General features: G+C 45.4%; 1 protein-coding gene across 2 annotated transcripts in view; it reads left to right on the plus strand.

Annotated features, from left to right (window-relative positions):
• The window catches only part of CFAP47 (cilia and flagella associated protein 47), a 1,117,227-nt gene that overhangs the window by 163,390 nt on the left and 934,596 nt on the right, over positions 1-19,241 (plus strand). For both annotated transcript variants that reach the window (XM_073664712.1, XM_073664711.1), the window contains exon 22: positions 1,276-1,370. In XM_073664712.1, coding sequence (XP_073520813.1) covers positions 1,276-1,370 — 95 coding nt within the window. The remainder of the gene's footprint in view (positions 1-1,275; positions 1,371-19,241) is intronic.

Consider the following 19,241-nt stretch of genomic DNA (forward strand, 5'->3'; position numbering starts at 1 on the left):
ATTTGCAACTGTTTGACAGCTTTATTACATGTGAGGAATGTGTAAGAAATAAACATTCCTCACATGTATTAAAGCTGTCAAACAGTCACAAATCATGCACACGGGAGCGATTCAAACATATCACCGAGCAGCTATAAATACTCGGAGCTCGGCCCGAGCATACTCGGAACAGAACATACTTGCTCAACACTACTGCTTATTCCAAAAAGTCTCCTAAAAGAACATGCAGATAAATGGTTTCTAAGATCAGCATCCAGGGCTGTATCTGAGAACAGACTCATTAGTTCAGTTGCAGTGGCACCTAGCAAATCTGAATAAACAGAAGTTCCAGTAACTGTAAAATGAATACAAGGAGGTTCAAATTACTTTATAATGATTCAGAGAAAACAATTCTTGAAAGTGGCTGAAATGTAAGGCGAAGTGTAGCATATTGGATTACAAATTACATGTTTTACATTGAAGCTTGGGAGTGTTGTTTCCTCTTCTTTTCTCTATATACTTTTCCTGATGGTTCAGATGGACAGCCACACACCACGAGCCGCGCCATCACTTTCTCCTACAGAGCATGGTGTGCTGCTCATTCTCTCATTTGACTTTACTATGTTTTCACTTTTATGCAGTGTATTATATAAGCTGATTAAATCACCACTCCAGCATTTCTTTTTTATGGCATCGCTTGAGTGGTGCCATTAATGTAAGTTCCTTGACCCTAGTCTCAATGAAGGACATAGCATTGGTGCAACCTGTGCAGATGCACAGGGCCCCAAATGATAAAGGGCCCCACTTCTACCTCCAAAACTGGTTGAATTATGCATTTTACTGAGCTGTTGGACTTCAAAGGTCCCATATATTGTTCATAAACAGGGGCCTTCTTCTATGTGTGTCCGCCAGTGCCTAGTCTTATATTTACCAGCCGGAAGTCAGAGGTAACGGTCACAAGCTCTCAATGTAAGTCAATGAGAGTCTAATTCTGGCCTCTTTCTGGCTTTCATAGTCTTACATTGAGTAATTACACCACCTCACCTAGTAAACACTGGAGCGATCCGGCTGGTCACATCCTGCAGAAGACCGACAGGAGTGGCGCTGAAAACAGATGAAGATGGTGGCTGGTAAGTATAAGACTAGTGTCTGGAAACTTACATTAGTGGCACCACTCCAGCAGTAAAATAAAAAAGAACCCACTGGAATGGTGCTTTAAAGGCCAATTCAGTAGTAGGCAAAGAAATCTGTAGTATGTTTTGGTTATATTTCTTACACTACCTTTTTTTTGTATAGTTGTTGAGGTTGACCCATTATATCCCCATCTATATACTCTGGATATAGAAGAGAAGGAGGCCTTAGAATGTGCACTTCATTTCAGTCCTAAGGAAGTAAGTTTCATTCATGATTATATCCTCAAATATTGTTTTGCTCAATTTTGGTGAATGATGCTGAGATCTGAGTTAAAATGAGAAATTCGGAGACAGTAAAGCATAGTCCCTGTGAGAATATTTGCATAGTCAATAGAAAAGGGCAGTAAGCCTCATGAGAACAATGGATGGTGTTGTCCCATCTTTTGGGGAAAGAAGTGTCAGGAACCATTTTTCCGCCATATCTGTTGCCGGTGAAGAGCTGGGACATCACCTTGGACATTAGATGGGTGGCCTGTTCCAGATGTGGCTGACATCTATTTCATGCATATAGCAGCTTCAATTTTACTTCATATGTATCATTGCTTAATTAAATAATTAAATTCTCATAACAGCTACAAATTATGAAGAAAGTATTGTTAATTATGTGTAATCTACTAATTGTGTGGTAAACAGGATTTGCTAGAGAAGTGTCATAATGTCTAATTTAGTATTTGTTATCTCTTTTAATTCAGTTTAGCCAAAAATCACCTTTCTGTTTGCAGCCAAAGGGTCATAACCGCACGCTGCATCTATGATTACTTCCCATCCACAAGCAATTACAGACCTGCAGTAAGAATGTGTCTAATGTGCCACTAATTAGTTTACATATCATGCAAATCAGTGTGTGGAAAGTAAGCAGCCGACGCCTGCAGCAGTACATTGTGCCAGTTATTGATCCTGACTCTATATTTTAGTAATTATCCACACACAATGCAGAATCTTAATTGTAGATGCAACAGATCAAAGAAGACAATGGGTAAGGTTGGAAACACTTGTATGGATGAATCAGTTGTCTGGCCCGCAGAAAAAAAATCGAAAAAAAGCTGCCATTTGATAAAGATAAGCTTGAAAATAAAAGGTGCAACCTGAATGGATACCACTTTTGTATTAATGAACACTTTATTGGGCTGATATATTAAAGTGTTTACGCCAGAAAACTGTTGTGAAACACTTTGAAAAGTTGCAATATTTTTGCGCAGTTTTCATTGCCATTTCCACATCAGTCCTGGACAGCTCCACCAAATTGGGCAGAGCATGGGTGGGACAGGGTGTGGCCGTGGCGCAAAGAAAACTCATGAAAAGTGACCTGTAACTCACTCCAGAAATCTGACTCCAATCTCTAACTGGAGTAACATTTCTGGCAAGGCACACAAAGGAGCACGCCCCTGAGAAGATGCGCCAAATTTCTTAAGTGTTTAGCATGGTATGTTTTCACTCTAATGTACAGAAATATACAGCTCTGTGCAAAAGTTTTAAGCAGGTGTGAAAAAAATGCAAAGTAAGAATGCTGTCAAAAATAGAAGTGTTAATAGATTATTTGAATCAATTAACAAAATGCAAAGTGAACGAACAAAAGAGAAATCTAGATCAAATCAATATAAGGTGTGATCACACTTTTCCCTTCAAAATGACATCAAAGCATCAATTCTTCGGTACTTGCACACAGTTTTTAAGGAACTCGGCAGGGAAGTTGTTTCAAACATCTTGGAGAACCAACCACAGATCTTCTGTGGTTATAGCCTTGTGCAAACCTTTCTGCCACTTCATGTAATCCCACACAGATAAAATGATGTTGAGATTAGAGTTCTGTGGGGGCCATATCATCCTTTCCCGGACTTGTCCTTCTTTACGTTGGAGATAGTTCTTAATAACTATAGCTGTGTGTGGGGGGTTGTTGTCCTGCTGCAGAATACATTTGGAGTATAATCCAGCAATTTATGAGAATGTGCAGTTAAAAAGTAATTTTTAATAGATCAAAAAGTAAAATGTAATAATTGTGCTGCCTGTAAAAAAAGAGGAAAAGGTTCCAACCAAGGTAAAAGTGACCTTTGGCCTGAGATAGAAGTCTCTCTTCTTTAATATATCATATAAAATAGAATTATAATCTCTGATCAACCCCCGTTAATAATATGCAGATCATAAATAACACAAGGTAAGGTATCAAGGATTCCACCAGACACCTACACGGACAGATTCAAGAGGGCAAATGTCCAAGTGTCTAAGCCGATCCCAAAAACGAAATATCCTATCTCCATCCAAGTTTCATAACTGGACAATAAAGGCATCTAGCTAGTTAGAATCGACAGTGATCTATGTTGTTTCTATAATGTCATAATCACCTATAGTAAGGAATAGTATAAGCGGACAGTGGTCTGACAAGATACAACCATCAAGCTAGAATGCCCATGCCTGTTATTTATGAGCTGGATATGATCTGGATATTATTAATGTGGATTGATCTGAAATTCTAATTCTATTTTATATTATACAGTATATTAAAGAGCATAGACTTCTATCTCAGGCCAAAAGTCACTTATACCTTGTTTGGAACCTATTCCTCTTTTTTTACAGGCAGCACGATTATTACATTTTACTTTTTGATCTATTAATAGTGAAGTTTTAACTAAAAATTCTCACAAATTGCTGGATTATACCTAGCACTGTGGAGTTTTCTCTGTTTGAAGTGGGCAATTATTACTACTTTGCTGATTCTAGAATAAATTTGGAGCCAAATGGTGTTGAATGAAGGGTAAGTATCTGACTGTATTTCTCAGCACTGAGGACTAGTGTTGAGCCACCCCCGTAGTGTTCGAGTTCGGTTCGGTTCGTCGAACACCCGTGTGTTCGCCGAACTGTTCGTCGAACTGTTCGTCGAACACCTTCGAACACCGTTAAAACCAATGGCAGGCAAACAAAAACACATAGAAACACATAGAAAACACCTTCAAAGGTGTCCAAAAGCTGACAAACTGCTCAGAAGACACAACTAACACATGGAAAAGTGACAAGTACATATAGTCATGCGAAAAGAAAAGAGGTGGAGGAGTAAAAGGAGGGGGAGACACAGATATAGGCATGTCATGCCCTTCTAAAATCCAAAAAGTGAGAAGCCGAGACGGCCAGTCCGCTCCTGCCCGTGCCACCTCCGTGTCGCCGGGTTTGTGCCAGAGCCGCGGTGAACCCTGACGGCCAGCCCCCCTCTCCCAATACTGGTGCCTGTCCGCTGGTGGGTCGAGAGAGCCCCCCTGTGGTGGAGGCAGCTCTAAGCTTTTTAATTTAAATTGTCCCTCTAATTTGAATGAATACACTTTAAATCCATTTACAAGGATCTATTGGAGGGCAAGTCTCATGCCAGCAGCCGCGTAATTCCAGCTCCAGTAGCGTCCACTAAAGCTGCTGCAGTTAAAAAGCTTTTATAAGGATCGAGCTCGGCTGTCCACCGCAAGGCATCCTAGTGCCAGTCCAAGCCCCTATGCCTTGGGGTGCCTCCTGATGCTCTTCACTAAGTATCCCGTGGTCCCGAAGCATTTCCTTTGAAAAAATTAAGTGTCCAAACTACAGGTGGTGTAGCTTGCTTAACAGCCGGGATAATCCGCTGACTAGCAGACACTGCTACTAGGCACAAAGTATTTCCTGGGCTAGATGCAGTTAAAAATTTGTAAGTAGATACTCTCGTTGGATGCTGAGAAAGCATTCCATAGAGTCTCCTGGCACGCCATATATGATTCTCTTAAAAAGCTTGGGGTAGGGGTCTAGGGGACCCTTTTATAGCCAAAATCACGGCCCTGTATCACAATACGTCACCTAGGCTGAAGATAAATGGAACTGTAGCACCGAGGGCTCGGTTGCTACAGACGTATTGCACCTCACCCAGAGGTGTGATATCTCACTCTCAGATAAGGATGGAGTGTGGATCAGGACCCGACACCTGCATGCATTACACCACATTGCCGTGGGGCAGGGCGACCAATATGCCCCTGAGATGGGCACGACAGTCCCTGTCCCTGGCTGGAGTGGGGGGAGGGAACACTGAGGAAGGGGAACCCTGCAGTGCAGGAGCAGGGAGAAAGCAGTTCCTGGGTGCATTGAGAAGGGAGTATAAAAGGTGGGCACCATCTTAGTTCAGTGCAGAGAAGTCTGAGCAGAAGTGGCAGGGAGCAGGGGCTCTGCATGAGCTCTGCTCCGGAGGCGGGCCTAGTAACAGAGGCCCAGGCCTGCAAGAGGGAGAAGGAAGGAAGAGGAGCGGAGAAGGCTCCAGGAACGAGGAATGAAGGGATCCCAGGGGTGCGGACGGGCGAGTCGCCACCGCACGCCCGAATCCACCTGCGTGGAGGGGTCAGGCCAAAGGGGGAGACCGGTCCCCGAACTAGTGGAGGCAGGAAACGACCCTCAGCTAGAAACCGGAGGCTCTGACATTTTATGTGGCGCAGCCCCTTGCTCCACCCGCTAGGAAGGCACCACATAGGGTCAGGGAAACTGGCGCCAAGTTTACCAAGAGGAGGCCCGAGGCAGCCGGACAGAAGTGTTGGTAAGAAAGGCCAGACAAAGGACACACAAAGGGGGTCCTGTGAAGCGCTCCAAAGTTATCTGGGAGTTGTCTGAGCCCCTCACCTGGTGAGCACAGTACGACGTGGGCAGCCGTTACCTGCAGACGTGGTCTGGATAATAAGAACTGTGAGTAAAGGCCCTGAACTGCATCACTGACTCCGTGTCGTTACTGCTGCTGCCCTGCACCATCACCCCCATCCTCCGCATACACTGCCCTGAGGCTATACTCCTCCCGTGGGGAGTTATGCTACGCTCTGCTGCACCCACAACACCAGCCTTAGCGGTCTGCCCTGTAGCGGCGGTTCACTCTGACCGCAATCCACGGGTGGCGTAGTCGGACATTTAAACATCAAAACCACATAAATAGTTCCGCCACTGGTTTGACCGCCCTGAGCCACGGAACCGGATCGCCGCCACGAAGACTACAACCACCAGCATCCACCAAAAAGGGTCCGGCTCCGGGTGTCCCAAGGCCCAGGGGGTGCGTCAGAACATTTTCATCACCTTTCACAATCACCAATGGGACAAGGCAGGGATGTCCTCTGTCCCCTCTCTTATACATCCTAGTGACGGAGCACCTGCTCTCATCAATTCGCCATAACCCCAATATTAGGTGGATTGAGGTGGGAGGCACCGAGTACAAGTGCTCTCTATTTGCTGATGATGTCCTAGTATATATCACTCAATCACATATATCCATCCCTGCTGTTATGGCTGAAATAGATCACTTTGTTACATGGTAAAATTTTAAAATCAATGCAGCGAAGTCTGAGGCCCTCGATGTCTCCCTCCCTAAATCCATATAGGATTCCATCCAGTCCAACTTTCCCTTTGCCTGGCCCTCACAGGGTATCAAATACTTAGGAATTCCTATTCATAGAGACCTCTCCCATCTATGTTATCTTAATTTTGGGCCCTTTATTGAACAATTCCATACAGACCACGGTTGGCAAGTTAGAACTGTAAGATTCACTACGTGAACCACTGGTGTTTTGTGGAAAAGCACATGTACACCGCGTTCCAAATTATTATGCAAAAAGTGTTTAGGAGTGATAAGGGAAGAATTTGTTTGTTTGTCAGTTAAACTCATTGATGGTGATGTGTGTCAGGGCTCTTTATATCACTGTAAGCAATTGCAGACACCTGTGCTAATTAGTTTGGCAGGTGTGTCCAATGAAAGGCAAGACTACTTAAGAAGGCTCTCTCACATTATTAAGCAGCCTACATTTTCTGCCAAAATGGGAAAGAAAAAGGATGTGTCGGCTGCTGAGAAGCAACAAATTGTGGAGTGTTTAGGTCAAGGCATGACTACAATCAACATTGTGCGATGATCAGGATGAAGTGTCTTGGCAATCAAGAAGTATGTAGCTGATTCACAGTACACACGTGTGCGTGCTGATAAGGGCAAATTGAGGACTCTTTCCTACAGGCAATTACGTCAGGTTGAAACAGCAGCGGCAAAAAAGCCTTGTCATAGCAGCAGACAAGTTTTTGAAGCTGCTTGTGCCTCCAACGTCCCCCGAACAACAAGATGCAGGGTCCTTCAGAGGTTTGCAGCTGTGCATATGCCATCCTGTCGACCTCCTCTATCCACTTCACACAAGCAGAAACGGCTCCAGTGGGCCAAACATTACATGAAGACTGATTTCAAAACTGTTTTGTTCACGGATGAGTGCCGTGCAGCGCTCGATGGTCCAGATGGATGGAGTGGAGGATGGCTGGTTGATGGACACCCCACGCAAACACGGCTACAGCGCCAACAAGGAGGAGGTGGAGTAATGTTTTGGGCTGGAATCATGGGGAGAGAGATTGTCGGCCCCTTTAGGATCCCTGAAGGCGCTAAAGATGAACTCCATAATGTATGTGGATTTTCTCAAACAGCACTTCCTGCCATGGTTCAAGAAGAAGAACCGTGTATTTCACAGCAAGATCATTTTTCTGCATGATAATGCACCATCTCATGCTGCACATAAAACATCTGCATCTCTGGCTGATATGGGCATAAAAGGGGACAAACTTATGGTGTGACCCCCATGCTCCCCTGACCTCTACCCCATTCAGAACCTTTGGAGCATCATTAAAAGGAGTGTCTATGATGGCGGGAGGCAGTTCACATCTAAGCAACAGCTCTGGGAGGGTATTCTGTCCTCATGCAAAACAATTGAAGCAGAAACCATCCAAAACCTGACAAATTCAATGGACGAGAGAGTTCAGAAGCTCCTTTCGAACAAGGGGTCCTATGTGAAAATGTAACATCACCTAGAATAAAGTTTTGAGTTGAAAACTGTTTGATTTCAGTTTCTAACAACCTGCTAATGCTTATAATTTCAAAAATGACCATTTTTTTGGTCTTTATTAAAATGAAAAGGTTGATCGAAAAGTTTGGGGGATCTAAGAGTGTGGCAACCCAGTAGTCATGATTACTTCGAATTCTGACAATATGAGGGTCATGCTGCAGGTAGTGCAGCAAGAAGGCACTTATGTGTCTTGCGCATCTCGGAGCCCCAAAATTATTTTCCGGGCTAGATGCAGCTAAAAATTATTTTTAATTTTAAATCTGGTGAAGCTTATTATAGATGGCCTAATAGGATCAGTGCTGCACACTGCTACAAAGCCCAAATTACTTTCCAGTCAAGATACAGATAAACATGATTAGTAATTTGAAAGCTTAAAACGGTTGGTAGGGTGATTTTAACCAATCATCAAGCTTTTACTCTCCCCAGGATGACACAGGGGTAGAAAAGTCGTTTCGGATCCATGATTTGTTCATCTTTATGAACGTGAGTCTGTCTACATTATCAGTGGAGAGCCGCGTGCGCTTATCTGTCAGCACACCACCAGCAGCGCTGAACACACGTTCAGACAGAACGCTGGCTGCGGGGCATGACAAGATCTCCATGGCGTAAGTGGCTAGCTCCGGCCATTTATCCAGATTGGAAGCCCAAAAAGAGCAAGGGTCCAGTGACACAGTCGTGGCTTCAATGTTTACTTGGAGATACTCCTGTACCATCGTCTCTAGGCGTTGACTATGTGTCAGACTTCTTGTCTCCTGTGGCCTTGCAAAGGATGGGCTAAAAAAGTGGTGAAATGATTCCGCAAAATTGATGTTACCAGCAGATACTGTGGTTCTGTTACGGTTTGAGTGCTGAACACTTGACGGTCCCACGGTTGGCAAGTTGGAACTGTGAGATTCACTACGTGCACCACTGGTATTTTGTGGAAAAGCACATGTAAGATTCTGCAACAGTCTCTGCTGATACTCCTGCATGCGTGCATCCCTTTCTATGGCAGGAATAATTTCTGCAAATTTACTTTTGTACCGGGGATCTAACAGTGTGGCAACCCAGTAGTCAGGATTATTTCTAATTCTCACAATTCGAGGGTCATGTTACAGGTAGTGCAGCAAGAAGGCACTCATGTGTGTTGCGCATCCAGGAGCACCAAGTCCCTGTTGTGTTGGTGGCGAGGTAACAATCATGCTTCCTTCCTCTGTCCTCTCCCCCCAACCTCGCACAACAGAAATGTGATCAAGGTCTCCCTCATCTGATGAGTCTTCCATCAGTTCGTCCTCCACTTCTTCCTGGGCTCCTGCACCTTCCTCACTAGTTTGGCTGCTACCATGCGCCCTGGTAAAACCATCTCCCCCACCCTCACATGCCTGCCGCCTTGGTGCTGCCGACCGTCTGGACCTTGCAGATGTTAGCCCTTCCGCATACAACTCCTCCTCCTCTACTTCCTCCACCTCCTCTTGTGCCACCACCTGACTCCGAATTCTGTTTAACATGTGCTCCAGCATGTAAATCACCGGCATAGTCATGCTGATAATGGCATCGTCAGCACTAAACATCTTCGTCGCCATTTCAAAACTGTGCAGAAGGGTGCATAGGTTCCTGATCTGAGACCACTCCTCCAGCGTGATTTGCCCCACCTCTGAATCTCGTTGGCCCAGGCTATACGTCAGAACGTATTGCACCAGGGCTTGTCGGTGCTGCCACAGTCGCTGCAACATGTGCAGAGTTGAATTCCACCGGGTAGGCACATCGCATTTTAGCCGGTGAAGTGGCAGGCCCAACGACTTCTGTAGAGATGTAAGTCGCTGAGCTGCGGGATGCGAACGGCGGAAGTGAGCACACAGCGACCGTGCCCTCTGCAGAAGGCCATCTAGTCTGGGATAGTGGGCTAAAAATTGCTGGACAACCAGGTTCAACACGTGAGCCATACAAGGCACGTGTGTGACATTGCCCCGGCGAAGGGCCGCACCCAGGTTTGCAGCATTGTCGCACACGGCCTTCCCTGGTTTCAGGTCCAGTGGAGACAACCATTCATGAAATTGGTTCTCCAGAGCTGACCACAACTCCTCAGCTGTGTGACTCACATTTCCCAGACATTTCAATGTAAAAACCGCCTGATGACGTTGAGCCCTACTGCCAGCATAGTAAGGAGGTGTGCAGGATCCCTTCTGCGCAGTTAGAAAGCTTGTGGCATGACCAGACAGGCTTTGGGTGCAGGTGGAAGACCGAGAGGAGGTTGAGGAGGCAGAAGCAGTGGAGGAACTTTGACATAAAGAGGATTGACGCACAACTCGTGGGGACGGCAAGACTTGGACAGCAGCCCCTTGTCCTGCTGTCACCATAGTTACCCAGTGCCCAGTCAGCGACATGTAACGCCCCTGTCCATGCCTACTCGTCCAAGTGTCTGTGGTGAAATGCACCCTGTCACACACAGAGTTTCTCAAAGAAGCGGTGATGTTGTGTGCGACATGCTGGTGGAGCGTAGGCACACCTTTCTTTGAGAAGTAGTGCTGACTGGGCATCTGGTACTGGGGCACTGCGACGGACATAAGGTCTCGAAAATCCTCTGTGTCCACCAGGCGGAAAGGCAGCATTTCTGTAGCCAAGAGCTTGCAGATGGTGAAATTCAACCTCTTAGCTTTCTCATGGCTAGGAGGAAATGGTCTTTTACTTGTCCACATCTGAGGGACCGAGGGCTGGCTATTGTGCTTAGACGGGGTTGATAAGGGTGTCCCCGGCAAACTGCCGGTCTGTGAGGAAGATGCAGGCGGACATGTTAGGTTGCCTTGATCCAAAGGTGGTGCTATCGATGTCGGACAGCGCTCAACACCAGCTGGTGTTACCACCTCCAAAGAAAATGATGACCTGCCAATCACGCTGGCTGTTGCGGGTAAAGAGGTGGCAGGTCTGCGCCCCAAAACAGGTGTGACTGCTGTCCCCCCAGTCACAGAGGATGAAGAGGCCGCGGATGCACAAGATATGGCAGACGGTGATTGGCCCGGCCGGCTAGGCCGCATTGTAGCACACTGAGCTTCCCACTGCAACTTATGCTTCATGTCCATGTGCCGGTTCATGCATGAAGTACTCAAACTATGTATTTTTTGGCCTCTACTTAGCTTTTGCTGACAAATGTTACAGATAACACGAGTTGGGTCATCTTTATCGATCTGAAAAAATGCCCAGGCTATGCAAGGCTTAGCACCCATGCGACCTGAAGAGCCACCACGACTTGTGGTGAGAGGCAGAGTTGTGTTTGAGGATGCAGTTGTTGACGTGCTTCCAGTACTACGTCTCTGTCCAGGAAGGCGCAACCTGACCTCGTCGTCACTAGCATCTTCCTCCACCTCCTCTGCTGACCTCATCTCTTGGCTGACTGTGGGTTGACAGTAAGTGGGATCTCCGACCTCATCATCATCACCCTGTGCGTTATCACACCCGTCGTCCTCAGAGCCAACCTGTTCCTGCCCTGACAAAAAACTAAAGTTGTCGCTCCAATCAGGTATTTGAGTCTTATCATCGTCTTCCTCATTGTCTCCACCAACAGGAGTTACAGTTTGGGAATGAGGGTCTACATTATGGTCAGAACCTTCTGCGTCTGGTCCTGGATCCGACTCATAAAGATTCTGGGCATCAGTGCAGATCATTTCCTCGTCTGGATTCACAGAAGCGCTGTAGTCGACCTCTGATTCCCAGGCTATAGTATGAGTAAACAGCTCTGCAGACTCAACCATCTGTTCTACCTCATACTCAGACGGGCAGCTGGAGATTTGGGAGCTGTGAGGAAGCAAGTGCGATTTGGGTGACACCTTTGAGGACTGGAGTATTTGTGATGTTGAAGTTGATGTGGAGGAGAGCCCACTTAAAGGAGCACTTGATATCCGTTGAAGCACCTGCTGTTTTTGTGCCTCATCTGGAATTTGTAGCGATTGGCGTGGCCGTAAGAAAGGGATCTTATCACATTGTCCGCTAAAAGAAGTAGACATTTTAGTTTGGCTGGAAGATGGTCTTTCTTCTGCACCTACCCCACGGACACAACCTTTTTTCCCCTTCCCAACACGCCTATTCCCCTTTCCACCAGCAGCAGGCCTTTTTCCACTCATTTTGGTGGTTAACTAATTCACAACTCTGGAGTTGTTTGCACAAAAAAACAATGGATGGTAACCGAGCAGAGCTGAGTGGCCAAACTGTGGTATTAGGCCAAAACTATTGGCTGGGCTAGATGCAGAAAAAAATTATTTTTAATTTGCAACCTGATGGAGGTCAGTATAGATGGACTAATAGAACAAGTCCCACATGCTGCTAGAAGCCCAAATATTTTTTCAGAGATAAATGAAGAAAAAAATTATTTTTAATTTGCAACCTGATGGAGGTCAGTATAGATGGACTAATAGACCAAGTCCCACACACTGCTAGAAGCCCAAATATTTTTTCAGAGCTAGATGCAGAAAAAAATTATTTTTAATTTGCAACCTGATGGAGGTCAGTATAGATGGACTAATAGACCAAGTCCCACACACTGCTAGAAGCCCAAATATTTTTTCAGAGCTAGATGCAGAAAAAAATTATTTTTAATTTGCAACCTGATGGAGGTCAGTATAGATGGACTAATAGACCAAGTCCCACACACCGCTAGAAGCCCAAATATTTTTTCAGATCTAGATGCAGAAAAAAATTATTTTTAATTTGCAACCTGATGGAGGTCAGTATAGATGGACTAATAGACCAAGTCCCACACACTGCTAGAAGCCCAAATATTTTTTCAGAGCTAGATGCAGAAAAAAATTATTTTTAATTTGCAACCTGATGGAGGTCAGTATAGATGGACTAATAGAACAAGTCCCACACGCTGCTAGAAGCCCAAATATTTTTTCAGAGATAAATGAAGAAAAAAATTATTTTTAATTTGCAACCTGATGGAGGTCAGTATAGATGGACTAATAGACCAAGTCCCACACACTGCTAGAAGCCCAAATATTTTTTCAGAGCTAGATGCAGAAAAAAATTATTTTTAATTTGCAACCTGATGGAGGTCAGTATAGATGGACTAATAGACCAAGTCCCACACACGGCTAGAAGCCCAAATATTTTTTCAGAGCTAGATGCAGAAAAAAAATATTTTTAATTTGCAACCTGATGGAGGTCAGTATAGATGGACTAATAGACCAAGTCCCACACACTGCTAGAAGCCCAAATATTTTTTCAGAGCTAGATGCAGAAAAAAATTATTTTTAATTTGCAACCTGATGGAGGTCAGTATAGATGGACTAATAGACCAAGTCCCACACACCGCTAGAAGCCCAAATATTTTTTCAGAGCTAGATGCAGAAATTTTTTTTATTCAATTTGCAACCTGATGGAGGTCAGTATAGATGGACTAATAGACCAAGTCCCACACACTGCTAGAAGCCCAAATATTTTTTCAGAGCTAGATGCAGAAAATTTTTTTATTCAATTTGCAACCTGATGGAGGTCAGTATAGATGGACTAATAGACCAAGTCCCACACACCGCTAGAAGCCCAAATATTTTTTCAGAGCTAGATGCAGAAAAAAATTATATTCAGTTTGCAACCTGATGGAGGTCAGTATAGATGGACTAATAGAATGATGCTATGCCCAAAAGATTTTACTTCACTAGGTGCAGTAAAAAAATTGGTATTCTATACACAGGTGGTATATCTTGCAACACAGATAGGCTACTCCACTGACTAACACACTCTGCAATAGGCCAAAAAGGATTAGCTTTGCTAGATTCAGCCAAATGCTGTGAAAAAAAACTTGCACAGCACTGGCACAGACCTGCCTGGCAAAAACTGATAGGAACTGATGTAACCTAGTCCTGAAAAGGACTCCAATTACAATTAGTCTTTACTCCCACAATCTATCTATTTAAGAGCACAGACCTGCCTGATAAAAGTCGTAGGAAATGCTGTAACTTAGTCCTTAAAAGGACTGCAATCACAACTATTCCCTACTCCCAAGCTATCTGTATATTTGTGCGAAAATTGGCTTGAAATTAACAAGGTATAGCGCACACAGCAACAGCGGTGCCGTCTAACACGCAGCTGCAGCAGTGAGAAAATGGTGGCGACGGGGAAAATGGCTTGGTCTTATAGGGCAAGGACATGTGACATACACTGCCAATCACACATGCCCTTGCTTGTGTGAAAAAAAGCACTTTGCTCCGTGTGTGCGCTGCTGATAGGCTGACAGATTGCACCTCCCCACTGCAAATGCGGGAAAGAGAAAAAAAAATGGAGATCTTCATTGTTCCTGCAGAGATCCATCCCCTGCCCCTCCCCCCGCCCCGCTGTACACTCAAACTGCGTATTAACATTAATTTTCATCATTACTGAGAAAAAATCCAGTTATGATTTTGGTGCACGAACAGTTATCGAACATAACCTCGAACAGCCGAATTTTTCTCAAATTGTTCGTGTTCGCCGACCGGCTCGAACACCGCCCAAAACAGCTCGAATTTGAGATTGGCGAACAGTTCGAGTAGAACAACGCTCATCTCTACTGAGGACACCAGGAAATGGGCAACGTTGAAGACTGCAAAAGCAGTATTGGCCAAGAAAACTTAGCGCAGCACATGAAAGAGACATCATGTTTGCTTACCTTCAAAACCGAAAGTTGTCAGCATTGGGGCTGTTAGTTATTGTGGGGTGCTGTGTGGAAATCATACTGTGTGTGGGCTGAGTAGGGATTAGACATGAGCGAACATTCCAATGTTCGGTTTGGAAAAGTTCACCGAACAAATTGATATTCGCCAAATTTATTCGCTGAATGTTCGTCGAACATTTCCGAATCCCATAGGAGTCAATGGGGGGACCAAAAAAATGCTTTTGCAACACCTAGAAACAGGACAAAAAGCTGCCAAAACACATCAAATTAGGTGTAGACACCAGGGAAGTGCCATCAATTGACCCAGACTACAAGTACTATAATTATTATTACTGTGACAGCGACATTTATTCAGTTGCGCTTTACATGTCAAAAGGGGTCACCGAGTGGTACAACAGGAGAGAGGACCCTGCCTGCGAGGGCGCACTGTCACGGACGTGGCTTGTGGAACCACTGTGCCACGGACCACAGAGAGCCTGGAGGGGCGTGATGAAGCAAGCATCGGACTGCTCACTAGAGCCTCTGATGGTGAGGTTAGACTTGGCTCCCGATGAACGCCAGGTGCCACTGCAGGACAGACCAACGGACGCGCAGCAGCTGGACCCAGTAGGACAGACTAGATGGTGCAGCAGGCAGAGTCTGTATCAGAGTGCAGCAGGCAGAGTTGTATCAGAGTGCAGCAGGCAGAGTCTATCAGAGTGCAGCAGGCAGAGTCTATCAGAGTGCAGCAGGCAGAGTCTGTATCAGGAGTGTAGCAGGCAGAGTCTGTATCAGAGTGCAGCAGGCAGAGTCTGTATCAGGAGTGCAGAAGGCAGAGTCTGTATCAGGAGTTCAGCAAGCAGAGTCTGTATCAGGAGTGCAGCAGGCAGAGTCTGTATCAGGAGTTCAGCAAGCAGAGTCTGTATCAGGAGTGCAGCAGGCAGAGTCTGTATCAGGAGTGCAGCAGGCAGAGTCTGTATCAGGAGTTCAGCAAGCAGAGTCTGTATCAGGAGTGCAGCAGGCAGAGTCTGTATCAGGAGTGCAGCAGGCAGAGTCTGTATCAGGAGTGCAGCAAGGACTGGTATGCAACCTTACGCAACTAAGACTGCAGAACAGGAAGGTTCCACTACAGCCAACCCAATAGATGGAGACCCAATCAGGATTCCCCACATTTAAAAAAATTAGTGGCAGACGCCAGCAAAGTGGCATCAATTTCACTGCTGTAGAAATAGTGTAAATAAGACCCACACCTCTTCCAGTACAGCCAACCCAGGAGATGGAGACCTAACCACGAGTGTTCATATTGCCCTAAATGAGGGCCTAACACCACTGACGTAGCATCAATGTCATCAGACTACAAGTAGTTTAACGCAGACCAATACCTGTCCCACTACAGCCAACCCAGGAGATGCAGACTCAATCGGAAGTGTTTACATTTAAAAAAAAGGGCCTAAGTCCACCATTTCCGTGGCCAACAGATTGGAGATGGTGGCGTTCAACCTCTTAGCTTTGTCATGTGTAGGATGAAACCATCTTTTATGTGACCACAACAGTGGGATTGAGGGCTGGCTGCAGTGCTGAGAGATGGCAGAGTACAGTGAAACGGACAAACTGATAGACCATGAGTGAAGTGCAGGCGGAGATGTTACGGCGGATTGAGAATCGTGTGGTATGCTCAGAGAAACAAACACAGCAGGCATGTCCACTTCACTTACAGCTGACGGGCTGTCACTCAGCCTAACTGCAGCGGGTATACAGCTGGTTCTGTCGGACACCGGCGTGACACAACTTGGCACGATAACAGAGGAGGAGGAAAAAGCAGCGGATGCGTTTGATGGGGCAGTCGATGGTTGTTGAGGTGCTCTGGTCCGCATTTCAGCGCGGTAAGATTCCTAGCGTAAAGAATGTTGTTTGAGAATGTGAATGTTCATGCATGTAGTAGCCAAATTATTGCAGTTTTTCCCTCTACTGAGTTTTTTATCGCAAAGTTTGCAGATAACGTGAGTTGGCTCATCCTTTGCAGTGACAAAAAAGGGCCATGCTAGGCAACCCTTACTGCCCCTGCGAGCTGCAGATCCGTGACCGCTGCTGACCAATGGATGCAGTGCTCCTCGTGCTTGCATCACTCTGTGTCTGCGCCGTAGGGTGAAATGTAACCTCCTCATCTTCCTCCTCCACCTCCTCAGATGAGCTACTCAGCTGCGTGACTCTGGGTTCACACGAAGTAGGATCTTCAGCCTCGTCATCATCCAATGTGTTATCCCATTCCTCACCCTCAGAGTGACCCCTCTCCTCTTTTTGCCCTGACAGCACAGTACAGTCCGCATGAGCCTCAGGTATCTGAGTCTCATTGGGATCACCTCCCTCCCCTGCGGTTAACGCCTGGTGACGAGGGTCAGGAACCTGCTCGGACCCTACTTCGTCCTGCCCCGAATCCAAGCTAAAAAAATGTTGGGCATCGGTGCAGATGTTTTCCTCCCCTTGACTCTGTGACTGTTTGGAGTACACTTCTGATGCCCGTGGTGTAGAATGGATGAAGAGTTCTACAGACTCACTCATCTGTGGTTCACTTCAGTCAGTTGGGCAGTTGGCCAGTTGTGACGCGGCGGGAAGCATGGGTAATTGGGGTGCCACCTCTGTAGACTGTACTGCTTATGATGTTGAGGTGGAGGAAGAAGAGGAAAGGGCACTGGAAGCAGAGCTTGCCATCCACTGGACCACCTGCTCTTTCTGGGCCTTGTCAACAAGGTGTATCGCTGTTTGGCTGCCAAAGGAAGGGAGCGTAGTAGGCCATCCACTAACATCAGTTGTCTTTGAATAGGACTTGTTTGTGTTGGTTCACTAGTGCTTTCACTAATATTACCATGTACTGACGTAGTAGCTGGCTTATAGCACTGTATGACTTTTGGCACAGGAAAAAATATTTTTTGGACTGAGCGTAGCAAGAGAAAAAAATTTATTTTTTTACTCTGAAAGCACCTGAAGTTCAACTCCGCTAAAATAGTATCTGACACTAAAAAAACTTTAGTGCACACAGCTTTCAATATCACAATAGCAACAGAAAAAAAACTTATTTTGTGCTCTGCAATAAGAAGCTCTGCAGACTGTGCAGAGCACAATTTCAACCCCACTAAATAAAAAGGTGCACTGCGCTTGATTGATCACATTAGCAAGTGCAAAAAAAGATTGAAGGTATACTGAGACATGGAGCTCTATACCAGTGGTGCACAGCACTATTGTATGACATGGGCCCTCTGTTTCTTTCAGAATCTCAGTACTTGCACAAGAACACCAAAAATGTGCTGCACCAGCGGTTGCAGAGGTACACAGGCCAGGAATTATCTAAACTATCTGACTACCACACAAGCGCCCATCTATCTAGCTAATATCTCTCATTACACAAGAGAACAAAGAGCTGCGTCTGTCTCTAGCAGTGACATGGATATAATGGCGCTGAGGGAACATGGCCACTTTTTATATTGAAAGGACATGTGATTTCTGCTGCCAATTGCAGAAGCCCTTATGTCTGGACAGTCTAGATGCTTCCTGTACTATGATTGGCTGGCCGCACTTTCCTCAGTTAAAGTTACCGCCCAGAGGAAAAAAAACAAAACAGTGTGCCGTTGATCTGATCTGTTCTAAGCTCTCCACAGCCCCCACACTCACCTGATACATGTCACCGCTCATCATACACTTGCACTATGCTAACAAAACTGTTCAAAACGCTGTAGTTGCCCTGTATTTGCAGTCCCGCGCAAATTACGATTTTATGAAAATTTGCTCACCTTTGCGATCACGAATCCGAATGTGCCATATTCGTGCCGAATTTGAAACTTTCGAACATTCGCCGAACAAATTCTCTCCACACTAGTAGGGCTATCATACTGTTTGTGGAGACATCATACTCTGTGAGGGCTTTGTGGGGATATCATACATTGTGGGGACATCACACTGTGTGATTGACATAATACTTTGTGGGGGACTTTGTCGGTACATCATACTGTGTAGGGGACTTTGTGGAGACATAGTACTGTTTGGGGGCTTTATGGGTACATCATACGGCATGGGGGGCTATGTGGGTACATAATACTGTTTGACAGGACATCATACTGTGTGATGGGCTTTGTGGGACATCATACTGTTTAAGGGGCTGTGTGTGGATATCATAATCTCTGGCGATCTGTGTGGGTACATCACACTGTTTGAGGGGCCGTGTGGGGACATCATACTATTCATCATACCAGACATCACCCTGGGCTATGTGGGTACATCATACTGTTTGAGGGGACATCATACTGTTTAAAGGCCTCTGTTTTTATATTGTGTGGAGGGACTATGGAGCATACTATTGTGTTGGGAGCTGTTGATAAGGGGATGAATAACAGGAGCAGTAGGATTTACTGTTTTTTATAAACTTTATAAAAAACAGTAAATTATATGATCTCTGGTAGCTGCTACTGATAAGAATATATGCACCAATAAACCTTATTGTTAAATGTATTATCAGTAGTAGCTAGTGAGCAGATTTAATTTTGCTCAATATTAAATGATAAGAATTAATATCAAACAATAATAATCAGAATTTAATTCGGCCCTCCATGACAGTTATGGTCTCTCATGTGTTCC

This window comes from Phyllobates terribilis, unplaced genomic scaffold (assembly GCF_046119375.1).
Source record: "Phyllobates terribilis strain yellow unplaced genomic scaffold, ASM4611937v1 Scaffold_2__4_contigs__length_985480577, whole genome shotgun sequence".
NCBI classification, from domain to species: Eukaryota; Metazoa; Chordata; class Amphibia; order Anura; family Dendrobatidae; genus Phyllobates; species Phyllobates terribilis.